This window comes from Eptatretus burgeri, chromosome 16, assembly GCF_056783735.1.
Source record: "Eptatretus burgeri isolate ZD-2024b chromosome 16, Ebu_testis_v1, whole genome shotgun sequence".
NCBI lineage: Eukaryota > Metazoa > Chordata > Myxini > Myxiniformes > Myxinidae > Eptatretus > Eptatretus burgeri.
The window spans coordinates 69,040,490-69,061,817 of NC_140976.1; the positions used below are offsets into that span (position 1 = coordinate 69,040,490).

General features: G+C 44.3%; 1 protein-coding gene across 1 annotated transcript in view; it reads left to right on the top strand.

The window, feature by feature from the left end:
• The window catches only part of LOC147011262 (transmembrane protein 132E-like), a 647,886-nt gene that overhangs the window by 466,599 nt on the left and 159,959 nt on the right, over nt 1–21,328 (top strand). Inside the window, exon 6 of the mRNA XM_085858763.1 lies at nt 12,765–12,970. Within this exon, the coding sequence (XP_085714889.1) occupies nt 12,765–12,970 (206 nt within the window). The remainder of the gene's footprint in view (nt 1–12,764; nt 12,971–21,328) is intronic.

Consider the following 21,328-nt stretch of genomic DNA (forward strand, 5'->3'; position numbering starts at 1 on the left):
TCAGTACTCGAACCATTACTATTCGTTATTTACATCAACGATTTGGATGATGGGGTAAAGAGTAAGCTTTGCAAGCTGTTGACACAAAAATTTGCGGATGTCACAAAGCTTGGGGGTAAGGTGGATAGCAGAGGGGTGGTGATCAGATACAAGAGAGTATTGATACTTGTATGGATTGGGTGTAAGATTGGCAGATGTAATTTAACCTGAGCAAGTGTAAGGTGTTGGGGGTGGGAAAGAGCAATGAAAATAGACATTACAGGATGCAAGGGGTAATTTTGGAGAGTATCACACAGGAGAAGGATCTGGGGGTGGTAATAGATACGGGAGGTAAACAGGCAGCACAGTGACAGGCAGCTATAGGAAAAGCAAATAGGATTTTAGATTGTGATCGGAGGGGGATCAATTATATAAATCAAAAGAGGTGTTATTAACATTGAACAGGAATTTAGTGAGGGACACATCGAGAATATTGTGTACAGTTTTGGTCACCACAGTTCCGGAAGGACATAGATGCCACAAAGAGGGTTCAGCACAGGGTTACAAGATTGATTCCAGGCCGAGCTGGACTCAGCTATGAGGAGCAGTTGTAGGAGACAAGGCTTTATACACTAGAAAGGAGGCGGTTACGAGGAGATGTGATAGAGATGTTTCATATAATTAAAGGTATAGATAAAATAAGTGAAGAATAATTATTCAACAGAGTGGACAGTGATAGAACCAGGGGCCATAGCCTGAGAGTGAAGACGGTAGTAAGGCAGGGGACTTTCACTCAGAGAATAGATAATGCATGTGATGGTCTCCCTGGAAATGTAGTGGCAGCGAAACAGGTCAGGTCAGGTATGGGAGCATGCGCCAGAGCAGCGCATCGCTGCGTCCACTTTCCACCGGTACACCAGGGGCCTCCGTCTGACCATCCCCCAGGCAGATGCCTGGCCCATCCCCATCTCCTTTAGATGCTGATCAACCTGCTGCAACCACGAGGAACGTGGTCGGCCCATTGGCCTCCAAAACTCAGGAGACTCCCTCGCTGAGAGAATCTGGTGAGCAGGATCAGCGTCAGGAAAACGAGCCACATGTCCATACATCCGCAGCTGATGCTCACGGACAATGCAGGTAACAAATCTCACTTGAGTCTCTCTCAGCAACCGCTCGTTGGACACAAAATCCGACCAGCGATAGCCAAGGATTCTCCAGAGACCTGGTACCAAAGGAATTAAGTCTCTGTCTCAGATCCTTGGTCAGAGTCCAAGCCTCGCATCCATAGAGCAAGACTGGAAGCACCAAGGACCTTAAGACTCGGACTTTCGTCCTCCCACACAGGTACCGGCAGCGCCACACCCCATGATCCAGTGAATCCATGACTCCCCAGGCCCGACCCAGACGTCTGTTGACCTCTGACTCACAGGCAGCAGAGACAAGAATATCACTGCCAAGTTAAGTTAATCTCTCCACAACTTCAACATGCTCTCCACAAACAGGCACAGACAAGACAGCAGCATCCAAGATGTCATTGAAAGCCTGGATCTTAGTTTTGACCCTGGAAACCCGTAATCCCAGTGGCTCTGACTCCTCATTCAGCACCCCAAGGGCCCCCAAAAGGATATCTCGAGTCAACACAAAGATGACTGCATCATCTGCGAAATCAAAGTCAGAGATCTTGACATTCCCAAACGATGCAACGCAGCTTGATCTCTCCGACATCCTCCCCAGAATCCAGTCCATACAAGTGCTGAAAAGTGTGGGGGCCAGTACACACCCCTGACGAACTCTAGTAACAACTGTAAATAAGTCAGGGATGGAACCGCCACATCTTACAGCACTCTCAGTACCAGAGTAAAGTTTAGACATCAGATTGATCAGTTTTGGTGGCACCCACGAAGTCCAAGAATCCCCCAGAGGGCATCCGGATTCACTGAATCTAACGCTTTACAGAGATCAACATAGGCTGCAAGCAGCCCCTGCCGAAACTCTCGTCTGACCGTATCCTTGCTCTTCGGGTTCTCACCGAACGCAATCATTGACCTCTTTGGTGTAAAGCCTGACTGCTCTGGACGCTGGTGCTCAAGCAGATGTTTGTGAACCCTATCAAGAATTATCCGAGCAAAGACCTTGCCCGGCACTGAGAGCAGCGTCACCCCTCGGAAGTTGTTGCAGTCTTGGCGATCACCCTTCCCTTTCCAGAGAGGGACAAGAAGGCCCCTCTTCCAGTCAGTTGGGATGATGCCTGTGTTCCAGGCAGAGCACGGAACTGCATGCAATGACACGAGTGCAGCATTTCCACCAGCCTTGACAAGTTGAGCATGGATGCCACAGATCCCTGGAGCTTTACCCCATTTCAACCGATTCACCGCAGCCTGTGTTTCCACAAGCGAAGGTGGACCACAGTTGCTTGGAGGGTCAGCAACAGGGATTGTAACACCCCTGACGTCCAAATTGACAGCTGGTGCATCAGCCTGGTATAACCACTCAAAGTAACCGGCCCAGCGGGCCTTCACTTCGGACTCCTCTGTCAATAGCCCACCACCCTCTGCTCTAACTGCAGTGCACCGAAGGATGGGCTTGGATGAACGCAATGTGCGAATTCCCCTGTGAGCAGGACGAGAATCACTTGACCACAGGTGATTATCTACCCCCTCACAGATTTCTCGCACATTGGCCTCCTTGTCCACCCTTGGCGCACGTTCAGTTTTACACCTCAGCTGCCTGAACAACTCAGCTCTGCCATTCAGCCTGGCCCTGCGACTCTGGTCAAGGGTATCCAGTGTCCCTTGAGAGACAAAATTCTTCTTTGCCCCATGGTGAGTTCCAAAACATCCACCGGCAACATCAAGGACGATGTTCTTGAAGGCACTCCACAACTCTTCAGGACCTCCCAAAGCACCTAGACCCCCCAAATCTCTACTCAGATTGTTCACAAACTCCTCAGCTACCCTCTCATCCTTGAGCTTGCCAACATCCAGCCTAGGCTGGGATGGTACCATTTTCCTGGATTTAAGGTTCAACTTCAGAGTTGCTACAACAAGCCGGTGGTAAGTATTGAGGAAATGAGCACTCCGGGAGACCCTGCAGTTCTGGATCATCCTCCAGCGACCATCAACGAGGACATGGTCAATCTCCTTTGCCACACCGCCAGCATTGGAATACCAAGTCCAGCGATGAGCTTGTGGGTGCTGAAACCATGAACCAGCCACCCTAAGTCCATGACTTCTTGCAAAGTCAAGGAACTTAGTGCTATTCTGGTTCATAGTTCCTGACCCATGGGGACGAACACACGTCTCATCACCATCCCTATCAGTTTCAGTCGATGCATTGAAATCCCCCAAGAATAGAAGTGTATGTCGTCTGGGGCACTGATCAACCACAGACTCGAGCGTGGCGTAGAATGCATCCTTCACAGTGAGATCACTCGCCTCATTCGGAGCATAAACAGAGACCATGGAAATGACACCTGAGGAGTGACGAATCCTTCTTCTCATACTACGCTCGTTGACTGGTGTTACCTCAATTATCATTGGAGTTAGCTTATTGGACACAGCTACAGCAACTCCTTGGGAATCGTAACCATCAGAGCGACCAGACCAATCGTGGGTGTAACCACCCACCATGATCTCGCCGCAATCCGGTCTCCGAACCTCAGAGAGTGCTGCAATACCGATGTCCAAACGCTTGAGCTCAGATGATAGCAGAGACAGGTGATCATCCTCTCTTAAGGCCCAGTCACACCTTGACGTTTTAGCCAGCAATGGCAACGTATTAAAATGTATGTAAAACGCTGGCTTACGTTGAACTTTTGATTTTTTTTTTTTTTTTTTAAGATTCGGACGTATTCATAACGACTTGGTCTTATGCATAACGTATTAGTAATGGACACAGAACGTTTCGTTGTGTTATAGATAACTTATACCAACGAATGCTGAACCTGTTTTCGGCCTTCACAACCTATGCCCAACGATAGTCTAACTTAGGCATAGCGCGCTGCACGCATCGCCGACGATGACGTGGCGTAGGTTATGAAAAGGCTGCCGCACAACGATTCAAATCATAACCGCCGCAGAAATGGAAGTGTCAACATCACAGTCACACCTTGGCGATCTTGCCAGCTTATGCCGACCTCTGAAAAATGCATCTAAAACACTGGCGCACGTCGAATACGGTATGGGTAAGTTTGGTATGCGTGAATAGAACGCTAAAGTACGCGATCATTCGTCGTATTAAGTGGAGTACGTCTTGTAATTTTAAACATGTTGAAAATTTTACGACGTACTTGCCGTATGACACATGCTCCGCATGCGATGGGAATAAGTTGTACGCACGATATGCGATCGTTGACACACGTCGACACACGTTACTTGAAAGGTACTCACAAGTCGAAACACGTCAAGGTAATGGTTAGCGTCAGTGTTACAGACTCCCGGTTTTTTTTGTTTTGTTTTTTTCTTCGGTATGACGGTGTTCAGTGTACAGTGCGGTTATGATTTAAATCATTGAGCGGCAGCCTATTAATTATATTATATTATAACCACACTAGAAATCGAAGTGTCAACATCACCATCATACCGAAGGAAGGAAGAAAAAAAAATAAAACCAGGGAGTCTGGAACACTGACGCTAACCATTACCTTGATGTGTTTCGACTTATGAGCACCTTACAAGTAACGTGTGTCGATTTGTGTCACCGATCGTGTAAAGTGAGTACAACATGTTACTCATAGGTTAGAAATAAGTTTGGAGTACGCTAAACATTACCTCGACGTGTTTCGACTTATGAGTAACTTACAAGTAACGTGTGTCAACGATCGCGTGACTTGCCTGCAACTTATGGCCAGCGTTATGCGGAACGTGTGAGTCATATGCTGGCATAAGTCTTAAAATTTCAAGCATGCAAAAATTTGAGGACAACCGAAAAGTACAACGTTTAAAGCCAGCGTACTACGACGTATGGCAGTGTTTTTCAGCATGCTCTCAATGTTATCAAAACTTACCCATAATGTATTTGACGTGTACCAGAGTTTTTGACAAATTTTCCAAAAATCGGCATAAGCTGGCTAAAACGTCAAGGTGTGACTGGGCCTTTAGGGAAGACATTCCAGGCACCCACCCGAAGGGACCACCTCGGGTTAACCCAAGGAGACCGCCGTCTGGTTAACCCAAGGAGACCTCAGCACCACTCCGACGCTCTCCCACAATCTGACCCGGGACTGTTACCCCATGGTTTCCCTCCTATCATCAAAGATTGGGGGTCCCGAAGGCTTTGCCCCAATCCCGTCATCCGGTGAGCTGCCCTGCGAAGGGAAGCTGCACAGGAGGTACTCCCACGGAGTGGGTTTTCAGATTTCTTTGCGTTTTTGTGTTTTGCGGAATGAAGGGCTTTATGGTGGCCAGAGTGCAAATCCTGCCACCAACCTCCTGATAAGAAGTAACTCAACTGCAGGAGGACGTCCGCAGATACAGTTGGGTACTAGATATGGATGGCCCTTTGCTCACAAGCTGCTCCTCCGCCCTTTGACAGGTTTTGTTTTTAATCCTGCTGCGTGTCCATATCCAAACACCCTCCTCACCAAAAAACCTGGTGGGGGAGACGGTTTAGTCGCCGACAACCCGACCATGGAACAGGTTAGTACAGGTTTACATGATACCTCTAGCAAGTCACATATCTAATCTGGCCTGACATGACTAAAACAGGAGATAAGTTTAAATTAGAATCACATGTGTACCTGGAAATTATGGAGATGTTGTTAAGACTTTTAGGTAGTTTAAGTATTGATGGGTGATTGTGTACGGAGTGCTGTTGGTTGGGATCTTGTCAAGGGGGGTTGTGTGGTTGATGTTGTGTGTTTTTAACCGAGCCCATGCCCCTCCCCTGAGGGGGAAAATAATATACAAAAACTACAAAATAAACAAAAAAACAAACAAAAAAAAAACATCAACAAAAAAAAACAAGCAGTCATAGACTGGTACTTACGAAATCGTCAACTTGACTTCTCACCTTGTCTAATAAAAGCTGTCTCTGGAGAAGGTAGCGACACAAACCAGAAGTTTCTACAATGATTCTGTACCAAATCATCAAAAATCGAATGTTTGACCTCACTGTGACCTTGACCTTTGACCGATTTTGACCAAAATTCAATCAGCACTAGCCATCACCCTCCTGAATCACGTGGTGTAATTTGACATTGGTAGCTTCTTCCCTTCTCGAGTTATCATTGCCTACAAACAAACAAATACAAACAGATGATGGAAGTCATCAATATACTTACGAAATCTTTAGATTTCGTAAGTAATAATAACTTTATTTCATTAATTAAAAACTTTTTTTGCATTTTCTTCCTTGGATCTTGGGTTGGTGTGGTGTTCGCGCAGGCACGATGGGCTGAATGGCCTCCACCTGTGTTGGATTTCCTTGTTATTTTGAACTGAAACAGAACTTGAATAGGAAGACAAGTTTCTCGTGTTACCATACTTTGTCTTTGAATTTGTACCGATTGTGCATGTGCAGAGAGGAGTGAGACAAGATTTTTTTTTGTTTTTTTGTTTTACCAGTCGCCAAAGGAGAGGGTATTGCATTTGGGTTCGTCTGTCTGTCTGTTTGTTTGTTTGTCTGTTTGTCCAAACAGAACTTTCATGTTTTTCTCCGCAACCACTTGTCGGATTGAGACGAAATTTTCATCATTGATGTGACTCCTTGTGTAGATTGTTTTGATGGTAATTATGGCGTCATAGGTCACGTGGTGTGGTAGCCATATTGGAAAACAGAAAAAACTTTGGACCTCTGTGTCTGAAACCGCACCAAGGAAAAAATTGAAACTTGGCACATACTCCTCATGGGGAATGAGTGTGATTTTTTTTTATGACATCATAGGTGCCATCGTTATGACGTCATAATTGGATATGTAGAATGCCACATCCGATCAGTATGAAAAATTTTGAGGGTCATCTCGAGATAAAATGGTCCAAAGAAAAAAAAAGCATGACGTCATCGGTTATGTGATACGGTAGCCATATTGTTTTACAAAAAATACCTTCAAAAATCTTATTCTCTGAAGTGGCTGAACAGATCAAGGCGAGACTTTTCACGTGTTACCACCTGTCCATGAGGAAGAATAGGTTCACACATATGGTTTAGTTTAGCCATATTGGATTTACCCTAAAACCAATAAAAATCTTCCTCTCCATAATGGTTAACTCTGCCTGTCATCCTACCGAGGTCAGCAAAATGAGTGCCAGCATGCTGGTATCCTGTGTCAGAGTGACAACCCATCCAGGATTGTGCCCAATAGCCAAGGAGACTGCTTAAGCAGCACCAACGCTCTGCACAGAGTATGGTCTCAATCTCCTCCTCCTGCGGTGTCTCAGAGATCTAAATGAACAAGGCGTAAGGTTATCAATGTAACCAAACGGCTTTTTTCATCTCATGACTGGAGTTCCATTCAATGCCTCCTTGATTATCTTTCACGACATTTTGAAAGTTATTTATCTTGCTTACAAAAGACTTCAAAGCATTGACACCACAGTTGCAAACACTGCCTCTATCATAGATTACCTGAAATGTACTTTGAAAAACTCAGAAGTGAAGAAAGCTGGAATTGTGTATATGTGGAAAGAAATTACAGAATTCTGTAAAGACCATGACGTTGCAGTGCCAGACGAAAACACACATCACTTTCCTAAAAGAAAAAGAGCAGTGAAACTCTCGGCAGCTCTTATGGACTTCTTTGTCCCAACAATTTTGGGTCAAAGAGAGCATGTCGAAGAGGCAACAAATGCACATGAAACACCCGTGACTGTTACCCAACCTCAAAAAAAATAAAATAAATCTGCCATCAGCAGTTGTACATTCCTGTTTTTGATGCTGTTAGAGAGACGATTCTCAAAGGAATAAATGGGAATTGCTGAAGAGTGTGACTCGATGTTAAGATGTCACCAAAATGGCATTCATCTGCATCCACTCTTGCAGAAATATGCAGAATCACTCAAAATAAATCCTCAACTTGCAGCTGCTGAAATGGACCTTTTTACCAGGACGGAATCTGTTGTTACCCTTCAGAGACTTCAAAAAGAAATGTCTCAGAGAATGTACCCAAATGATTACAAACTCATTCAGTTAGCTCTCACATTGCCAGTTGGGGCGGCCAGTTCAGAACGAAGCTTTTCTGCAACGAGATGGATTAGAAACCGGTTGCGCTCAACCATGTGAGAGGAAAGATTTTCTTTACTGGCTCTTCTTCATATAGAAGGTGATTTAACTGTGAATCTGATTCCAGAGGACATTGTGGACATTTACCTTAACCTAAGGGAAAGACGATTGCACCTACACATTAGTCATTAAGATAAGAACAGTATTTATATTAAGACATCTTTATGTATAGAAGACATGAATCATAAAGTGCTCGTTAATTTGTTTTTAAATTCAATAATTTGTTGTTATGCTAATACAGTATTGGTGGTAGCTGCTAAAAATGTCAAATAATTTGGCTAAAACAAAAAACAATGGAGATTAAATAATGAATGTAAAATGTATTTGTGATTTCACTTAAGCTGGAATTACACTAACAAACGATTATTTTGAAAGTCAGACCAAGCTACCCATTATTAATATTAAGCTTGCTGACCCCATCGCCCCCCCTTTCCCCCTAAATGGAGAAGTCAAACTACACCACTGCTCTTCACCCATTGGTTGGACAGCTGGCCTGATGCCACCAACAATTATAACCTGAAATACTTAACCTGAAGTACCCTGAGGACCCAAAAATACCTGAGGACCGAAATGAACCCAAGGACCCGAAAGACTCAAAATACACCAAAGACCTTTAAAGAACCATCCATCTATTGGGACCATACTTTGTACAGAGTGTTGGTGCTGCCGAAGCAGTCTCCTGGGCTGTTGGGCACAATCCTGGACAGCTCACCACTCTCATGCAGGATATTCAAATGGCTCAATCACCCCAGCAAGCTGGTACTCATTTTGCCAACCTCAGAAGAATAACATGCTGAGTCAACCCCACCTGGTCTTAATTCAACGGCCAAGCAGGATTTGAACTCAGGACCCGAGGATCCCAAGCTGGCCACCATAACCATTAAGCCAACACCTGGCATATATTTTTTTAAACCCTCAGACCTTTAAAGACCCCAGAGACCCAAAAGACCCTGAAGATCTCAAAGACCCAAAAATTCCCCAAAGATCCCGATGACCCAAAAGACTCAAAAGACATTGAAGACCCACAAGACACAAAAGATCCCATGGACCCCAAAGACCCCAAATACCCCAAGGAAACAAAACACTAAAAAAGACGAGTACCGAAAATGCCCCAAAAACTCAAAAGACTCCGTGGACCCTGAACACCCAAAATACCTTGAGGACCCAAAACACTCAACGGGACTATCTGGGACGCGTGGAAATTCTGCGTCATGTAAAATGTGACTTCAGGTCCTTAACCCCCCTACATACATATACACACACCCACAATCCCAAGTCCTCAACCCCCCCCCCTTTCCCAACTCTGTCCTCTCTCTGCCCCCTTCCCCACTATCACACCCACACTCTGTGCTCCCTCCCCCTTTTTTCTTCAAATTCTCAAACTCCCCCCCAACTCAATATCCTCAACCCCTCCCCCCACCCTCAAAAGCCTCAACCCCCTCGATCCTTACTCTGTCCCCTCTCTGCACTCCCTCCCACAAGCCAACTCGGTCATCCCCTCCCCCTTTCTTCTTCAAGTCTTCAACTGCTCCAAACCACAAGCACTCATCTCCCCTTCCAACCCCATGTCCTCAATCCTACCCCCCACCCCTTTCCCAAAGTCTCAGTCTCCCTCTTCCAACTCCATGCACACTCACCCCCAACTTGCTGTACTTCCCTCCCCATTTCTTTCTGTTCTTAACAACTCCACACAAATATACATACACAGGGAATTTTGCCACATGAGAAGGCCATTCAGCCTATCATGCCTGCGTTGTTCCTGTTACCGTTTGGTAAGAACAATGCTAAAAGTAAATAAAGACCGAATGTTAAATTCACAATCACTTCTCCCTTTCTTCCGTTATCCTCACTATAATTCACGGACCAGTGTTTGTGTGTTTGGTTGTTTGTCGCACTACCCCTCCTACAGTTGTGGGCCGATTCCATATCCAGACTTGCTACATCGGATCAGCATGACCCCATTTAGTTTGTAGGGGTGTTTTTATTTTTGCCAGTGGTCTTCGGTGGCAGGAAATGAGCGAAGGGATGCAAATTCTCTATGTAAATGTATATCGTTTAGTGCCACCACTAGGTGGTGGGGGGGGGGGGGGGCGGAGTGAGCGAAGGGATGCAAATTCTATATGTAAATGTATATCGTTTAATGCCACCACTTGGTGGGGTGGGGGGGGGTATTACACTTTCCCAACATTTATAATACAGTATTCCTGTCCCCACGTTTTCCAGTGCAGTGACGTGTTTTGAATTATAAACAGTAGGTATGTTTTTGCTTCATACACGTAACCCGGGTTTTTTTTTTACATGTGCAGAGCTGTTAGTTGTCTATACACCGCCCAAATTAAAGTATGCAGCAGAAGAACGTGTTGCATGCTTGGTACAAGATCGCCCGCAGGGCGGGTACTCGGCTAGTGTGGTCTGATAGACACTGCGGTAAATGGCAGTAAATTCCAGAATGTATTTATTTATTGGACTTTTACAATCTTCATTTTATTAAATTTAATTGTATACTTGAACACTGCAGTGCACAAATGGCCTGTCATCATACTTCCAAGAGCCTCCAGTTTTGCAGTCCAGTACAGTACTTAAATTTAAATAAAAGTTTAATTGGTGTATAAGGGTGGTATTCAGGACTGCTTCAGGACGACTTCAGAAGCACTGCACTTTCAGATTTTTTTTTTTAACTGTCGTTAAAATCATTGTTATAAAAATTGAAGATTTTTATTACACTATTATGTTTTGCAATGCTATATTTTTACTTAAAGGGGAATCCAAACGCTCAGACCACCTTGAAGCTAATCTATCCCTTGATACCCTACAAAATAGATATGATGTCTTTTTCCCATTTCCAAATTATATAGCAGGTAAATTTGCGATAAAGGTCAAAATCTTTTCTTCTCCAGATTATTCTTGACGTCGATCACCATGTCCGTACTGTCTCTGGGTTACATCGCGGCACAATTTAACTCAAACGGCGAATATTTTTCAATTTTCCACAAGTATGGCGATGCGTCCTTGGTGGTTGTAGTAATACCAAACCGAGATGGTTTAATAATACTACACTAATGGCCAAAACACCCTAATTTTGCTCGAAATTGGACGAGGTTTGTCCAAAATACCTGAGTGTGTATCGGGCCTAAAAAATGTTCGATTATGTGCTCAGATCATTTTACTGAGCACTTTTATGAAACAACATTGATAGTTATATCTTGTGTTTATCCACCACGATTGAGAGAGGATACCATCCCCACAATTAAGCAGAAACAGCCGTTGCTCGAAACTGTAACACCATCTCTACCCCAGCTACCAGCATGTGTACATGGACAATTTTAGCGGTGAACGAAACACCTGGTGCCATTTCCTGGCAGTGACTACAAGAGTACCTGAAAATAATTGTCTATAATTAATCAACACAAATTTCTACAAATCTATTTATAGTGAATATAAAGAATGTCTGTATCGTCATCTACTCTTCCGACAGGATTTCACCTCAGACGCTAAAACTTTAAGGGTACCCCCTCCCCTTCCACCATCCCCCCACAATCCTACATCATCCCCACACCCTCAACATCACCCCACACCCCCTCTCTACCATAGCGCCATACATTTCTCCACTGGGGCAGGGCATCGACACCACGGACATCACAGTGGGACACGGCACGGACACAAATGGCGTCCGGGGAAAGTATGAAACCGTGACATACAAGACACCTGGTCAGCTTGTGATGGTGGTTCAACGCATTTGTTGCCCATTTTGTCCATGCTGTCCAAGTCTGCCTGGGAGGTGCCCATTCTGTCAGGCGATGATGGGGATTTATGCTCGAGTAATATATAAACTAATTTATAAATTAATGCAAAATCCCTCCCTTAGAAACCGTTAATTAAACGAAAAGCAAAACCTACTGAGCTGTAGTTAACATGTGACCGGCATTTTCATCTGTTTTTACAAATTCCGTCTTCACTTCTGCCTTCTTCCTCCGAATCGCTCACCCAAGGCTCAAAACGATGCAGCTCCACAATTTCCCCGAAAGTGTTTCCATCACTCATTTTATCTCCAATAGTTTCTTCAAAATCCCACTGATCAGTTTCAACATTCTGAGAACCTTCAGAGTTACTAATGATGGTGGAATCACGATCTGAATCAGTATCGCAATCCGAGCTCAACGTGCACTGTTTCTCGTATGTAAAATCACCGTTCGGATCAATATGGCATCCAGATGTGACGTCACTGGTGAAATCGACACTTTGTGATTGGCAAAGTCATTCAAATTTTGTTTTTTCCCCTTCAAATTAGACCGTGATTAATTAACAGCTTGGTTAAGAAAAAACAAAAATTGCATTGAGGTTCACCTTTAAATTACTATTATTGCAAATTTGTCTTTATGATAACCTATTGGGATATTAAATAAATGTTAGATTTTGTTTTTTCACTGTTATTGTGATATATTTACCATAATAATTTTGGTTTGTATTAATTGGATTCCATAATTATGGTCTTCATTTTGACTGTAGTCAATTGTATTCATCGGTAACAATACTACGATTACTATCAGTGTCCTGTTGGCGTGTCACAGGTGACCCCGGGATGTGAGATGCTGTACATAGACGGCACCGAGAAACAAGGCTCACGACATGCCCGTGTCTACATCCTGTATGAAGAGTTTAGCCAAAGCATCGAACTGACTGTCTGGTTCCCACGCTTACCGCTTCTCCTTGAGATCTCAGACCCCGAGTTGAACCAGATCAAGAATTGGCGCATCCCTATCCTGAAAGCTAAAAGGTACTTCAATCATGGCATACAACTCCATAATTCACCTGCTGCATGAGTCAATTTGGTTAATAATAATAATAATAATAATAATAATAATAATAATAATAATAATAATAATAATAATAATATTAATAACATTAATAATGCATTTCAAGGATCTTCAATACAGGAGGCCATTACACCCAGAGAGCTTGTGAAATGGTTGCCAACATGCAGTGCAGTTTTCACATATGGTTGTTTGTCCTTGATTTTTTTCCTTTTTAAAATGCTGAGCATTAAGCAAGGAAGCAGGACAAACCATTTTTGTAGTCATTGATATGACTCCGTTGGAGTTTGACCCACTGACCTCCTCCCAGACTTGGAACACACTCTATAACCACCACGTGACCGAGTCTGGTTATCTTTACAATGTTTATCCTCGGCTTTCTTTTTCAGTTTCTCATTTGTATAATTTCTTATTTCTTGCATAATACAGCAGCTGTGTACACATTAGGGGGGGGTGATTCTAGTTCGTGTCGTCACAAACAGTATTCCAGGATGATTTGCATGCACTTTTACTCTTCCTCGAGATGAAAGCTGATGCAGCACCTGAAGATGGCTCATGACAGGTGCATACGGAAATCCATTGAGCTGTGTGACGGCCGTGTGAAAAGGCAGGACAGACAATGACGTCCCGATTTATTTTGCCACATATACACTACCCAGTGCCACTACCCTGAGCATCAGCTCAGCAGAGATGCGCATTGAGCAACTGCAGCGTTCCGAGCACAGAGCCTGCTGTTGTCAATGTCGAGCGATCGATGCATCCTCTGCAGGCTTGTAATTCAGCAGAAGCGTCAGCGCTAGCATCACTCACTACACCGAGACTTTTATCCACAAAGCATCTCTCCTGGGGAAGGTTCTATTTAATCAAATGCTCTCTGACGTCGATATCGAAGTGACGAATGGCATAAGATGGCTTTTCCACCACCCACCCACCCCCCCTCCCCACCATTTTCCTCCACCCCTCCCCCTCCCCATCCTCTACCCTCATCCTCGTATTCTTCATCTCCTACCTGTTTTTTTTCTCCTCATGGCGCCAAGAGTTCCATCTCCTCATATCTCTCAGTTTCATCTGCGCAGTATCGCACAGCATTATATTTCGGTTTAACAGACGATCTGAAACCCAGATTGATTGTGAAAGAGAAATGGATTATTCACCAGGTGTGTGTCCATCCATCATCGAATATCAGTTAATTAATGATATTCCATGTTCACCTGGCAACCTTGTCCTTCAACAAGTTAAAATGATATGTGGCCTCACCGAGCATGTGCTTTGTACACAATGATTTACATATCACACAGAAAGGGTTAATTCGGTGAAAAAGAGATTCTCGATGTGTGTGTAAAGGGGAACACGAAGGGGAAACGGAAAGATGATTCTTCTCCATTTCATCTACAACGAAATACAGGAGGGGATCGGGGGGGGGGGGGGACTTTCAATGTGTAAATGTGAAACACAGAGAGGGGGACTTTCAATGTGTGAATGTGAAACACAGAAGGGGGGGGACTTTCGATGTGTGAAGGTGAAACACAGAGGGGGGACTTTCGATGTGTGAAGGTGAAACACAGAGGTGGGGGGGGACTTTCGATGTGCGAAGGTGAAACACAGAGGGGTGGACTTTCGATGTGTGGAAGTGAAACACGGAGGGGGAGGGGGTGACTTTCAATGTGTGAATGTGAAAACATTGGAGAAACACATTTGAATGTTGCGATCAAGTGTGGAGGTTATATGGAATGAAGGCTATTTTTATATTTATCTATATTTTTGCGGATCCGTGGTTCGAGTTCGACTACTTGGGGAAGCACTCAGGTTCCTCCCAAACACCCGGTCCTGAGGGTGCTGGCTACAGATCACTTCATGCACCATCAGGTTGGGAAGCAACCACAAGTGCCGATTGGTACTGCCAATCCTGCCAGGATTCACACTACTTCGCAAGTTACAGTTTCCAGTGGATTGGCAGCATCAAGGGGGGTCTCATGCCTTTGATGCATACTCAAATTAACTTACCATATCAGCTGCAGCCGAGCAGAGCTGTCAAGTATGCACCGGCTATTAAGAGCAAATTAGTGGGGCAGAACTTCCCGGATAACCTATGTGCGGACAACGCTGTACCAATGGAGGAAAAGACAGATACTCTCTGCAGGCTTGTAATTTTTCTGCAGGCAGGAAAAGACAGAAAAGACAGAAAAGATAGGAAAAGACAGGAAAAAACTGTACCAATGGAGGAAAAAAAGATAAGCAATTTATTTACAATTATGACTAGGAAAGGGCATGTGGCACAATAAAAGGTTTTCATACAAAGCAATATGTGCAGCGGGGGAAAGCAAAGATTTGTGAGGTGCAGCAAAAGAAAACAGTTACATACAAAAGAGGACACAGTGCAGAGCTAATCTGATCGAATACTTCTACAATCTTATCTTATATTAGGACAGGTGCCATCAAATTCATTCCTGAGGAAATTAAGGACAAAGAAAGTTAAAGACAGTTTGAGGTGATTGCAAGCTTTGTGATACATGGCATGGTCGATGGGCCCATGCTTTCCAGTCGCTTAAGAGGGGGAGGAGGGAAAACAATTGGGGGGTGTCTAAGGTGCGTGGGTGAGGAGGGGCAAATGAGGTGCAGGTGGGGTGGAGAGAAGGGAAAATGAGAATAGGTGCATGTCTTTAGGGTCGCTCTTTTAGCTCTTGTGCATCCACAGCAGATGAGACAGAAGATAACAGACAGAACGTGTAATAGGATAGCTTAATGATGTGTGAGAAGGTCTGTAAATGCTAATGGTTTGATATTTATCATTGGTCTGGCGTTCCGTTCACTCACCTACCCAGCACTCTGCTCCACGTACTCAGTTCCGCCTTCCTCCTCGTGCCATTGATCAAGCCAGAACTCTTCTCCTTGCTCAGCACCCAGCACTCAGACCTCTGCAACTCCCCAGCACACAGCGACTACTCAGCAACTACTTCGCTCACTACGCTCCGTGCGACTCTTCAACCCGGGTGTTTTATAGATGTCTGGCGAGGGATGAGCCCAAAGTCAGATCAGGAAGGTCAGTAGGCATTTTAAGTGCCCCTATTGGTGCACGGATGCTTTCCCAAGAAGTAGCCCCACCCCTGCGAGGCTCCGAAGCCTAAACATGGCTTCATTCACCCCCGAACTCGGCCACGTGATGGGGCTCTGAGATTAACATGGAGTGCGGGTTTCTGGGAGCACTTGCCGGCCATGAACGTAAGCTGGATACCAAATGGGGGTCGTGATTGAGCGGAGTGCCAGGGGCTATGCAGGTGATGTTGAACGGATTCTAGCGCATACTTACACTTCGAGCTACATGCCAAAACGTTCTGAACACAAGCATGTGTTATGGTCGGTAGCGTCCATGGTTCCCCGATATCCTCAAAGGACAGTGGTGGGTGTTCAGGGTGCTGACTGTGGTTGCGGAATTTGTAGCGGTTGTGGTGAGGTAGTTGAAGTATTGTGGTGGTTATCGTGAGGTGAGGCATTATGGTGAGGTGGTTGAAGCATCTGTAGTGATTGTGGTGAGGTGGTTGAAGCATTGTGGTGAGATGGTTGAGCATTTGTCACGATTGTGGTGAGATGGGCATGCATAGGTTATTTTGCAGATTTTTAGGAAGACATTGTGGTAGTCGTATTAAGGCTGTAGCGTTATCGTTCGAGTATGGAGAAGGTTGAAATGAAGTGTTCTATCATCATACCCTTCTATCATAATTGTTTGATGTCGACAGCCTCTTTAAGGCCCGGTCACACCTTGACGTTTTAGCCAACGTATGCCGATTTTTGAATTTTTTTCTTAAAACACTGGCACACGTTGAATACGTTATGGGTAAGTTTTGATAACATTGAGAGCACGCTGAAAAACACTGCCATACGTCGTTGTACGTTGGCTTTAAACGTTGAACTTTTTGGTTGTCCTCAAATTTTTTCATGCTTGAAATTTCACGACGTATGCCGGCGTATGACTCACACGTTCCGCTACGCTGGCCACAGGTTGTATACACGGTCTGCGATCGTTGACAGACGTCAACACATGCTACTTGTAAGTTAATCATAAGTTGAGACACGCCGAGGTAATGTTTAGCGTACCGAAATTATTTCTAACCTATGATTAACGTGTTGTTGGCACGTTACGCGATCGTTGCCACACATCGACAGACGTTACTTTTAAGTTACTCATAGGCTGAAAGACGTCGGTATAATGGATCGTCCTTGCTTCAGCGTCCACGGCCACGGCCAGGACACTTATTTGCAGCATTCTTCAAACTTTTCTTCAGCATGACGAGGATGTTCACACTTCGACGTCCAGCTTGGCTATGATTCCAATTGTCCATCGGCAGCGTCTATTTAAAATAGTCGAGTTTGAGCGTTTTAGCACGTTCAGAAGAAACGCTTCAAATTTCAAAACCCCAGCGTCAAAGAACAAAGGCGAGTGACAGCAATTTAAATCGTTCATTGTAAACAATGAAAATAGCTGAGTGGTACCGTTTAAAAGTCGTTGAGTGTAAAAAAAATCCAATTGTTGAGCGCAAGCATCTACTTTCAATAGTGGAGATGCAGCCATTTAAATCGTTAAACGCAAGGACGATCCATCATAACCCACACCCTCCCCCTCACACTCACCTACTACTGCCAACATGAACAAACTACTACTAATACTAATACTAATACTAATACTGATAATGATACTGTTACTGCTGACATGGACATCGACTCAAAAAGGAACTCGAAAACACTGTTGGGTTCCCCTTTTATGAACACCATTTTTATATACCAATTCCACAAACCGCTGGGAACACGTCTTTATATGGCAGTTGTAAGCTAGAAACACGTTAATTTTTTTTTTTTGTCGACCGGAAGACGTCATTGGAATACGTCTACATACGTCGATGTGTGTTGGGACTACGTAAAGAATTGGTTCAAAGCACGTCAAACATAAGTTAGAAATAAGTTTCTCGTAAAAAAAGACATTACCGCGACGTGTTTTGACTTATGAGTAGCTTATAAGTAGCCTTTGTGGACGTGTGTAAGCGTCCACATATCGTGTGTAAAACTTATCCCCATCGCATGCGGAACGTGTGTCATACGCTGAGTACGTCGTAAAATTTTGAACATGTTTAAAATTTCTTGACGTACTCTACTTACTACGACGTATGATAGCATACTTTAGCGTTGTACTCACGTATACCAAACTTACTCATACCGTATTTGACGTTCCCCAACGTTTTAGACACATTTTTCTTAGGTCGGCATACGCTGGCAAGATCGCCAAGGTGTGACCGCGATGTTGTCACTTCCATTTCTACGGCAGTTATGATTCGAATCGTTGTGCGTCAGCCTTTTAATAGGCTACGTCACGACATCGTCGGCGATGCGTGCAACGCGCTATGCCTAAGTTAGACTATCGTTGGGCATCGGTTGTGTAGGCCGACAACAGGTTCAGCATTTGTTGGTATAAGTTATCTATAACACAACGAAACGTTCTGTGTCCGTTACCAATGCGTTATACATAAGACCAAGTCGCTATGAATACGTCCGAATCTTTAAAAAAAAACATCAAAAGTTCAACGTAAGCCAGCGTTTTACATACATTTTAATACGTTGCCATCGCTGGCTACAACGTCAAGGTGTGACCGAGCCTTTAGTTGAGGCCAAAACCAGTTGGACGTTGATGGGAAGTCTCTGGAGAAACAGCCATTTTAAGATGGTATTCTCCAATATATTGTCCCAAGCAGCTGTCTCATCATTTGCAAAAACGGACAGGGTTTTCTGTCACGAAGATTTTCATAAATGAGTAGTTGGTGAAGTCTCTTTTTCTCTGAGGCTGAGTTACACCTGATGAGCTCAGCCTTGAGTTTGGTCAAGCGTTCTGAGGCTGGAGGAGCAATTAGAAGGTCACTCATTACTTGCGCTAGTTCTGGCAGGAGAGATCTAGCGGCGAAGCGTGTATCCTCGGTGGTGACATGCCTGGTCAGGAACAGCGCTTCAATTTCCACGAACCACAATGTGGGATCGTTAGGCCAGAAGGAAGGAAGTTTTAAATGAATGACCGCAACCGGTGATGGGGGTACCTCAGTAGATGCACCTTGGTGGAGCGTCGGACGTAGCTTCAAACAGACATAACAACAAGAGATCAGGTTGGGGTCACCAACGTATAAAATTGAGTTATTGACTAGTACTCACCACTAAATGTTGATAACTTTGTCCAGTCTGTGCAGCGTCCCATAAGCTTGAGTGTGTGTGAATACAGTCACGAGTTCAAGAAGAAGCAAGAAAAACTACGACAACATATCACCAGTGGGGCAATTCGGCATCGTGTCCACAAAGTAATATGATTCACTCGGTGATTCGGGTGTCCTAAATGTCCAGTGCCCATGGGAATAAGCTGCTCACCAAAGGGGGTATGATAGAAGTCCCACAGTTAAAAATAGTGAAAACCCACTGGAGATAGTGCGACTACGTGGCATGTGGTATGAAGCTCCGAGTGCAGAGAGCCAAGTGCTGCTGGAGGAAAGGGCCACAGACACAGTTTAACTCCTCGTCTCACAAGGGGGAGGTCCTCGAGACCGTAGCAATGTCGGGCAAAAAATTATTGTTTCGAAGCTAGGTTAAAACCACGCTTACACAACTGCCATTGTTGGACAAATAATGGAGCAAAGTTCACGATGTAAAGCCATAAAGGGGCTAACAAGTTGCCACGGATGAAAAGTACACGGCAAAGTCATCAACCTTCAGCGGTGAGTAGAAGTCAATAACTTCCGATTTCCTATAAGTCCACTTAGACTCCCTCACGGCTACATCTCAACTTTAATTCACCATCTGATTTCATTTTTTGTAGTCGCTGAGATGGTTGAAGTTCCGGTTGCAGCAAAAGGTGAGAAAACCGGACGAATATTGTCGATTTTTGACAAGCAATGCATTCTAGTAGCCGTTTTGAATGTATCTGGTCGGACACGATGTGGGGAGGGGGGGGAAGAGGAGATGGTAGAGAAGAGGGGGGAGTACAAGAGTGAAGGGTAGGGGGAGTAGTCAGCGAGGAGAGGAGAGAGAGGGGGAAAGGAGGGAAGGGAAGTATAAGAGCGAGGATATGGTTTCCTGCTCGTGAATTAGTTATGATATCTGTTTTGAATGTATCTTGTTGGATGTGATGTTGGGGTGGGGAGAGAGGAGAGGATTATGTGAGAGGAAGAAGCAGTGGAAGTAGAAGAGGAAGGGTAGGGTTCACTGCGAGGGAAAACTGAAGTTTGGGATTGAACTGCATTCGATTAATATATTTTTCATTTTTCCAGGGTATATCTCAAGAGTTTATTTAAGGCGACTTAATTATAATCCAACTATATAATTAAACAATATTTCGAAAAACTTTGTACATAATAAATTGTTTGGGCTAACAATAGAATCCAATATTTATTAAGAATGTTTGGTTTTCAGGAATTTTTAATTTGTGAAATGAAGTGTATTCGATGTAAGTTAATCAAGGCAGGTTCTCCCCCTTCAAATCAATCAAGTCAGTCCTCCCAAATCAATCAAGGCAGGTTCTCCCCCCTCAAATCAATAAAGTCAATCAAGTCAAGGTAGAAGTCAGTCACTCCACACGCTCTCCCACCCATCACCCCCTGCTTCCCTCCTATCCCGATCCTCTCTCCCTTTCCCCTCTCATCAGTGAAGCATCAGATATGAAGAGGGGCGGTCCAAATGTCATAAATGTCTCCGCCTGTCGGTTTCTCACAGGTGCCCCACTATTTATTAATACTTTTATCATTATTATTATTAACATTTTATTATTATCATTATTATTATTACGCAACACTCACAAAGCAAAAAGTTGGGTTAAACAATTGGTTCTTGTCCGTCTTTCCATATGTACATCTTATCAGTTTATGATCGAGGAACAACTTAATACTCCCCGACCAGTTTCACCGGAAGGGACTGAAGGTTTGCTCACAGTTTGTCTGTTCATCCATCCTTCCGTCCCACCTGTGGTTTTTCAGACGTTCTCTCCCATATCCTTTAAGAAATTCAACTGAAACTTGGTACATGGCTTTATTATGATAAGTTACAGAACAAGTTCGAGTTTCTTTGGGGTGTGTGTGTGTGTGTGTGTGTGTGTGTGTGTGTGTGTGTGTGTGTGTGTGTGTGTGTGTGTGTGTGTGTGTGTGTGTGTGTGTGTGTGTGTGTGTGTGTACAATGTCAAGGCTCGTAGAAGAGCGAACACACAGAATGTACAACAAGAGGAGCAGGAGACAAGAGGGGCAGGAGAGGAAAGGAAAAAAACAGTGGGGAACAGAGACATGAGGAGATCTGCAGAAGGGAGAGGG